This window comes from Odocoileus virginianus, chromosome 31 (genome assembly GCF_023699985.2).
Source record: "Odocoileus virginianus isolate 20LAN1187 ecotype Illinois chromosome 31, Ovbor_1.2, whole genome shotgun sequence".
NCBI classification, from domain to species: domain Eukaryota; kingdom Metazoa; phylum Chordata; class Mammalia; order Artiodactyla; family Cervidae; genus Odocoileus; species Odocoileus virginianus.
Window position 1 is genome coordinate 25853202 of NC_069704.1, and position 7963 is coordinate 25861164.

At 62.5% G+C, this 7963-nt stretch overlaps 1 protein-coding gene and 1 long non-coding RNA gene across 4 annotated transcripts; both read left to right on the forward strand.

Moving 5' to 3' along the window:
- The first annotated feature begins 839 nt into the window (after positions 1 to 839).
- Positions 840 to 3735, forward strand: LOC139029605 (uncharacterized). Of its 2 annotated transcripts, none has more exons than XR_011484866.1 (3): positions 840 to 1079; positions 2430 to 2522; positions 3041 to 3735. It is a non-coding gene; the product is annotated as an uncharacterized lncRNA (long non-coding RNA). The 2 variants fall into 2 exon arrangements; XR_011484865.1 differs by having other exon boundaries at positions 3063 to 3735.
- A 251-nt stretch (positions 3736 to 3986) lies between these two features.
- BARX1 (BARX homeobox 1) lies at positions 3987 to 7510 on the forward strand. Of its 2 annotated transcripts, XM_020883501.2 has the most exons (4): positions 3987 to 4263; positions 5961 to 6252; positions 6335 to 6419; positions 6844 to 7510. In XM_020883501.2, exons 1-4 carry the CDS (start codon positions 4041 to 4043, stop codon positions 7006 to 7008), a joined length of 765 nt encoding a protein of 254 aa, XP_020739160.2. In that variant the 5' UTR covers positions 3987 to 4040; the 3' UTR covers positions 7009 to 7510. The 2 variants fall into 2 exon arrangements, with proteins under 2 accessions (XP_020739160.2, XP_070315227.1); XM_070459126.1 differs by lacking the exon at positions 3987 to 4263 and having other exon boundaries at positions 4421 to 6252.
- The last annotated feature ends 453 nt before the right edge of the window (positions 7511 to 7963 follow it).

The following is a 7963-nucleotide window of genomic DNA, read 5'->3' on the forward strand; positions in this document are numbered from 1 at the left end:
CGCTTTCAAAAGAAGCGCGTAGAGGATGACTTTCGTTCTGGGCGCCGACGCGACCGCGGGCGTCCTTGAGGAGACCCGGCACAAGGGCGAGGGACGCCGGGTTGCCAAGGGTGACAGAGACCGGGAAGTCCCTCGCGGCTCCGTTCCTGGGTCACTTGGGTGTGGGGGGTGGGGGGAGCCCAGCAGCTGCCTACGGGAGGTTGCGCCCAGGGGTGAGCAGCTATGTCCAGAAGAAACCGCTCCTGGTGGCTCCCATCCCCGACTCTGTTTTGCGGAGCAGGACACAAACCCTCGACAACTGGGAAAGGAGACAACGAAAAAGGGCCGGGGTTCAGTGGGTGCTGGAGGGGATCTGGGCCCAGAACACTCCGGGTAATGCAGAAGCACCCAGACCAGGTCACAGACCTTGCCCCGGCCTGCGCACAGCCGGACTCAGCTTCCTCATCTGTACAATGGTTCGGGACCCCTTCGCCCCATCGGCTCCAGAAACCCACCCGGGAGGCGCCAGGGGAGGAGGAGCCCTTAGCTGGAGGAGGGGAAGGTCTGGAACCCGCGTGCCTGGGCTGACGGGTTCGGTTAGAGAGGGAGGTAATCCTCTCTCGCGCTATTGCCGTTTCAGCGCGCGGCTGTGGGGTCTGAGGAGCAGAGCAGCGGCGGGGAGGGGGCCCCACCCGGCGTCCGGGCGGCGCCGAGACCCCCCTGCTGCCCGGAGCCCCTCATCGCCCGGCCAGCGGTGAGGGCGGCTGGCCGCGGGCGCTGAGGTCACCTTTTCCACTGCGCCCGCCGAGAGCGGACGGTTTCCGGGATTTTCGAGGCGGCAGCGGCGGCGGGAGGCCCGGGGTGGAGGAGCTGGGCCCGGCGGTTGCACCCCCGAGGTGGGGGCTACAAGGCTGGGACCGCGCGATAGGCCCCGAGGCCCCTTCGCCCAAGGGGGTTTTCCCTTCTCTGGGCCTCTGTTACCCACGGGGAGGAGGGACCCTTCTCTCTGGGAAGGAAGGAGGAAGGACCCCACTCTCTGGGAATCATTTGCCGGCCAATAATGCTGCAATTCCCAAGCAAAAGAGGCCCTACTGCTTTTTGTGAGTATTTTTTTCGCATAAAAGGGGGTTTATCTGTAGATCTTCTTTGGGATCACAGCCTAGCACAGGCATGCCCAGAGATGGGAGATCAGAGGCCTACCCACCCAGGGAAGGGCCTTGAGGGGTGACAGGAAGCCCTTTGGACCAGCTAGGGTCTCCAATGTTCCCCCAAAGAGTCTTGGGCCTTATTCCTGGTGCCTGCCATGACTCAGACCTCCAGAAGCTAAGCCCAAGTAGCTGAGGGGAAGTGTTCCCCTTCAGCATCTGCAAAATAGGGTGGGGACTGGACTGCACTCGTCTTCTGACTCCCCAAAATCTAGAGGTGAAGCCTCAATCCTGAAAATAACCTCCTACCCCTAAAGCTGACCCAGGACTGGAGGCAAAATGAATTTGGTGAGAGTTGATCAATGTGATTCCCAAGTCCTCAGATCTGGGTCCTGAGCTCCACCGGTCTGGAGGACCTAAGACCCTCAGGGAGGCAACTGCCTAGAGCAGAGATGGTTCAAAGCCAGGTGGCTTCAGTGAAGGACACAAATAGAAGGTAAAGGGATGGAGCGGGGTGGCTGGGTTTAACCCTCACAGTAGGCTACCCATAGGTTGTGCCCTTGCGAAGGTACAGAAAGAAGACGGAGGTGGCTGATGGGCCCTACTAGGTGGAAGGAGGTGAGAGGAAAATGGGCCCCATGCCATATGCACCAGGAGGAAATAGAAAACAAACCCTGCTCACTGTGGTCCCTGGGCCAGTACTTTCCTCTTGCTGGGCCTTAGTTTCACTATCTGAGAAAGTAGGTGGTTGTTGGACTGGGTGACACCCAAGCACCTATCTAGGGAGAAGTTCTCTTTGCCTTTGAGCCGGAAGGGACTTCCAGCTGGACTGCCTAGAGCTCTGGGAGACACTGGCTTTTTTCTGTTTGCCTGGTGGCTGCTGGGCCAACTGAGGTGGCACAGACCCACTCTCTGTCTCCCTACCTCTCACTGGGAGAGAGGCCTGTCTTGTGTGGGATATCCTCACTGTTAGTGGGTCCCACACCATCCCCTTCTGAGCAGCCCTGTGACTCATAAGATCACCCACATATGGAGCAGCTGGAGGTCTTTTCAGTCCTGAGGAGGGCTGGGAGGCTCAGAAAGGTGCAGCCCTGGGTGAAGTCACTCAACAGCTAGGGGGAGGGGCAGCTGGGCTCTTAGCGCTTCTGGTAAGACTTCCCTTTGTCCCTGTGGACAAAGAGTCTTGGGCATCTCCTCATCCGCAGGTGCCAGGGCTTCGCCACCAGCAACTAGAGCTTGAGAAGCTCCACCATCTTGAGGTGAGGCAGGGCCATGGGTGTAGTAAGTAGGTCCTGTTTCCCACAGGTGACCACTGAGGTCCCAGGCAGAGCTCACAGGGGAAAGAGAAGAGGCCCAGGACCCCAGCTGAGGGACTGCCAAGGGACAGGAGGAGAAGGGGTAGGCACCCTCCCCAGTCTCCTGGGGACACCCACCCATCTCTGCTGACACACCACCCTCCTTGTCTGGATAAACTATATACTCCTCCCTAATTGATCCTGTGGACCCATGGGAACAGGACCCCCCACTAAGTCCTCACAGCCTCCCTGAAATCAAATATCAGCATCTTCTCTGGACAGGTCAGGAGACTGAGGTCCAGAATGGGGCAGTGAGTGACAATGCCAAAGAGACAGACTAAGTGGAGAGTTGAGCTTTGGGATTGACTCCCTAACTTGGACTATTATCCCCTTAATGATAAAGAGAGAGACCCGCAAAGACTCTGGCCTTCCTCAATCATATTGGGGCCCTTAAGGCTCAGAGAGGAGGCAGTAGCCAGAGTTCATCTCCAGACTCCCAGGTCCCTCTGTGGCTTCTCATCCAGCTCCACCCAATACCCGTTTTCTCTGTTGCTCCAAAACTGCGAAAAGGCAAATCTGCAGCCTTTCCTTTTCCTGGCATCCACCTCTTGCTCTAACTAGGGGAACCTAACCCACTCCACAGCGTCTAGGATTGTGTGGAGGGGTCCACATATCACTTGGCAATATAAGCAAATTCTGGCTGGAGAAATCTGACTCTCAGGGCGGTTCCGGAGAAATGAGGCGGTGCCTGGGAAACTGAGGCACAGGTAAGATCACTGCCCTGCGAGTTGCCGTCGGCCCACTGTTGCACTCCAGCCCCGCGGGCGGCCCTGCGTCCTGGCATGGAAGCTGAGCACCGCCACCCACTTCCCAGCAAAGCTTTCTATTCCACCACCCCCGCCCATCTCTCCGGGGCTCCCTAACCCCTGCCCAGGCCGCCCGCCTTGCTAGCTGTCCCATCTTTCTTTACTGCCCCCTCTTTCTGTCCTGCTTGCCTCTGTGCTCTCTGGCACGTCACGGCCCGCTGACTCCCGCGCCTCTGCCGGTCGCTCTCTGCGCACGTCTCGGCGTCCCTGGCATCCTCACGTCACCGTCTCGCATCTTGTGTGGCCCTCGGTGTCTCGCTCTAGACCCTCTCTCACCTCTCTCTCTCTCTCTCTCTCTCGATCTCCCATCCCTGGTGTTCCCGTGTCCCGAGCTCTCCGGCTCGATCCTTTCTGGGCGTGCGCTCCGCTGGGTCTCCCTCTGTCTGGGTCGGTCTGCCCCTCTCGCGGCCCCCTCCCTCCTGCCACCCTCCCATCTCTGGCCCTCCCACGGGCTCGGCCTGGGGGGTGAGGGGCGGTGTCGCGGGGCGGGGCGGGGCGGCCGGGCGGGGCGGGGCGGGGCGGTGACGCGGGGCCGACCGGGCTAGAGGCGCGGCAGAGCGGGGCGGGGGCGCAGTCTCGGGTCCGACCAGCCGAGCCCCGCGCGCCCCGCCCGCGCCCTGTGCCTCCGCCCGGCTGGCCGGCGGGGGAGGGGGCATGAGCCGGCGCCCGCGCGCCGCCGGGAGCTGCGGGCCGGCCTAGACCCCGCGCGGGCCCCGCGCCCCAGCCGCTGACGCCGCCTAGCTCCGGGAGCCGCGATGCAGCGGCCGGGGGAGCCGGGCGCAGCGCGCTTCGGGCCGCCCGAGGGCTGCGCCGACCACCGGCCGCACCGCTACCGCAGCTTCATGATCGAGGAAATCCTCACTGAGCCTCCGGGGCCCAAGGGCGCCGCTCCCGCCGCCGCCGCCGCCGCCGCGGGCGAGCTGCTCAAGTTCGGCGTGCAGGCGCTACTGGCGGCGCGGCCCTTCCACAGCCACCTGGGTACGTGCGGGTCCGGGGTCCGCGGGGAGCTGGCCGGGCTCGGCGGGAGGAAGCGAGCCGCGGCCTCTGCGGGACGCAGCTCCGGGCACGCAGGCCACGGGCCGTTCCTTCGGCGCGTTCCAGGCAGGGAAGCAAAAGGGGCAGGAGCCGGGCCGCGCAGAAACCAGGCCTCGTGCCCGTGGGCCAGGCCAGCCGGGAGAGCATTCGCTCTCTTCTTCACTGCGACCCTGTGGTTTCCAGCCCCAAGGAGTCCAGCCCGGGGACCCGAGCCCGCATCCCCATCGCGGGCGCTGGACCAGACTGCGAATGTCAGACTTCGGGTCAAAGCGACCTCAGGCCGCGGGCGCCTGGGCCTTCGCCACAGGACTTGGGAGTGGCCGTTGCTGCCCAAGCCGGGAAAGCTGGACCTTGACGGAAGAGGCCCGTGTGTCTGAGTGCTGTGCTGGGGGCTGACGCTGGCCGGAGCCAGCCCAGAGCCTCCCGGAGTCCAGGGTCTCAGGCTGGCGAGGAACCCGCCTGTGCTGTAGCGTAGACCCCCTTGGGCCTTGCCTGAGGACGAGAGGCTTGTCTCTGAGCTGCTGCCGGACTAGCCCTTACGCTCTGGATCCGCGGCACCTTGGCCGAGCCTGAACCAGCAACTCAGACTTTTTCTGCTCCTTTCAGTTCTCTTCTCTTCTTTCCTTGTCCGGGCCCTGCCTTGACCTGCCTGCCCTCTCCACTGCATCCCCTCTTCTGACCTTTCCCTATCTCTCTCCAGCCTTCCTCTCAGTGGGGTGGGTCTGCCCTTCCTCTCATCGTCCCCCAAGGATCCCTTCTCCCCTCCCGCTGCCTCCTCACTTTCACCCGCTCATCTTGCTGGGCCCTTCCTGACTGCAGCGGGCCTAACACCCCCGGTAGTGAGATGCTATCCCGGCAGGGAGCCCTCCTACCTTCTAGCAGGACCTCAGCCCAGGGAACTGACATCCTCTATACCCAGTGATCCTCCAGCCAGTGATCCGCCTGCCTGAGGGGCAGCGGGACCAGTTGGTTCGTTTTGAGTTCCATTTCTGCTGTCTTTTGCCTCCAGCTGCGCTGTTAATAATTCGTTTGAAGCGGGCAAAAAATAAAAAAATCATTTAGGACTAATGAAAATTGAAATGTCTTCGCGGGGAAAAGTCTAAAGAGAGAAAACAGGAAGAACAAATTTCCCACTTCTTGGGGGTGCTTTGGAATTTCCGGGAAGCTCCCAACTTCACCCTCACTGACTGTCCCTCGGGGTGGCTGTTTTGCTCTGCATAGACCAGCAGACTGCTTACTCCATTGAAACTCTCCCCCCCACCCCCCAATGCAGCAAAGCCGATTTTGGTGGGGGCAAATGCTCTTCCTAACTGTGCCGTTTTTTCTTGGCTTCCCTTTTCTGTCACACATATACTCCATTGGTTTGGGAACTTCGACCTTGTTCATTGGGAATCCTGAAATGTCAGGGCAGTGGGGCCTGGGGAACGCCGGGGGTGGGGGAAGTCCCCCTCCCAGACTGGGAACCCCGGCGTCGAGGAGGGTCGGCCTAGCACAGATTTCTCACTTCCCGGCCAGCACGAAGGTTTTGTGCCGGGGGCACTGGCTGAGGGCGAGCTGTCGGCAGGGGCGCACGGTGCGAGGATCTCCAGGAGGAGGAGCGAGGCTCGAGCTCACCCGGCTCCCCACTCTCTCCCCCGCAGCCGTGCTGAAGGCCGAGCAGGCAGCGGTGTTTAAGTTCCCGCTGGCGCCGCTCGGCTGCTCCGGACTGGGCTCGGCGCTGCTGGCCGCGGGGCCTGGGCTCCCCGGCGCGGCGGGCGCTCCGCACCTGCCGCTGGAGCTGCAGCTCCGCGGGAAGCTGGAGGCGCCAGGCGCTGGGGAGCCGGGCACAAAGGCCAAGAAAGGGCGTCGGAGCCGCACGGTGTTCACCGAGCTGCAGCTGATGGGCCTAGAGAAACGCTTTGAGAAGCAGAAGTACCTCTCCACGCCGGACAGGTAGCGCGGGGCCAGGCTGGGCCCAGCGGGTAGTGGGAGGGAGGCTGCATGCCCTGCTGAGGGTGCACCCCGCTCTTTCCAGAATAGATCTCGCCGAGTCCCTGGGTCTGAGCCAGTTGCAGGTTAAGACGTGGTACCAGAATCGAAGGATGAAGTGGAAGAAAATAGTAAGTGTTTTCGCGGTTTTCTGTGCTATTTGCCACCACGCCCCTGCAGCCTTCGAGAGTTACTCTCCTCTCCACTGTGGAGACTTGCGCCCAATCCTCCAGATTCCCTCCGTCCTGGTGCCCAGAGGGACCCTCCCTGCTCTGTCCCTCTGGGTGCCCTAGCCCAGCTTCCTTCCGGTGCCCTGGTCCAGTTCCTTTCGTGCTCCTTGAGCTCTCAGTGTTCCTGGAAGACTTGAACCCCTCCGCCCGAAAAGCTCTGGTCGTTTTGCCCCAGCAGCGTTCGGACAAATGGCCACCATTTCCCCGGGTCTAGGCGCGGCCTCCAGTGGCCTCGTTGGGCTCTCCAGGTCCTGTCTGCCTCTCCAGGGCGCCGGGATCCCCGGCCATATCCCAGTTCACCCAGTGCCCCTGGTCTCCCTCGCAGGTGCTACAGGGCGGCGGCCTGGAGTCTCCTACCAAGCCCAAGGGGAGGCCAAAGAAGAACTCCATCCCCACGAGCGAACAGCTGACGGAGCAGGAGCGCGCCAAGGAGGCGGAGAAGACGGCGGAGGCGCCAGGCGAGGCCAGCGACCGGAGCCACGAGGACTGAGCGCGGCAGAAGGTGCGGGCCCAGGGAACCCCAGCGCAGGCAGCGGCTCCCAGAATCCGCCGAAAGCCGCGAGTCGGCCTGCTGCGTCCACGCCGTTTGCTTTCTAAACTTTTTATTATTACCTTGAATGCGGACAGTTAGGGGCCAAACAAGGACAGACCCTGAAGCCAAACCGAGGCCCCAGTGCGCTCGCGGGCCCCAGCCTGGAAACTCACATCAGACGCGGCAGAAGGTCGCCTCCGCTCGGAGCTCCGCGGCGCCAGGCGCTCCACGCGCGTTCACGCCCCGCTCCTCTCCTGCACCCCCCACTCGCCTCTGGCCGGCCTCCGGGCCCAGACGCCTCCAGGCACACACGCGCTTCCACGCGTCGGGGACCCCGCGGCCCGGCGCAGGCCACCACGGCCGGAGATGGCGCCCAGACAAACCGACGTCGCTGGGGCCCCTACCCCTCTCTTACGAAGACGGTGATTTTTTTTTTTTCAATAAAATATTTTATGACACAGCGGGACTTGATGAGGGAGTTTCTGAATCCGCAAGGTTGGAGGGGGACGCGGCGAGGTAAGAGGGACACACGCAGTGGCTTCTGAAACATCCTTGCCCCGGGGTTCCGTGGACCCGAGCCTTAACCAGCTCCACCCGGCCGGGGCCGGCACGCAGGCGGCTCGGTTGCTGCAGAATCCTAGGAATCGCTTCCAGTTTGGGCATGAGAGGCCAGTCCGAACTTGCTCCCTTCCTTCTCAGCCCAGGGCGCTGTGGATGGCAGCAATCAGGCTACACAGCGGTCGCCAACAGGAGCGGGAGCCCCAGGCCACCGCGCTCTTACTCGGCAAGTTGCCCCGGGCTGAAAGCTTCCCGGATTGTTGGTTCGGTCTCAGGGACTAACTGTGAGGTCCTTGAGATTGTTCTGGCCAGCCCTTCCTAAGGCTGACGGGAAACCTAGGACTCACCTCGAGGC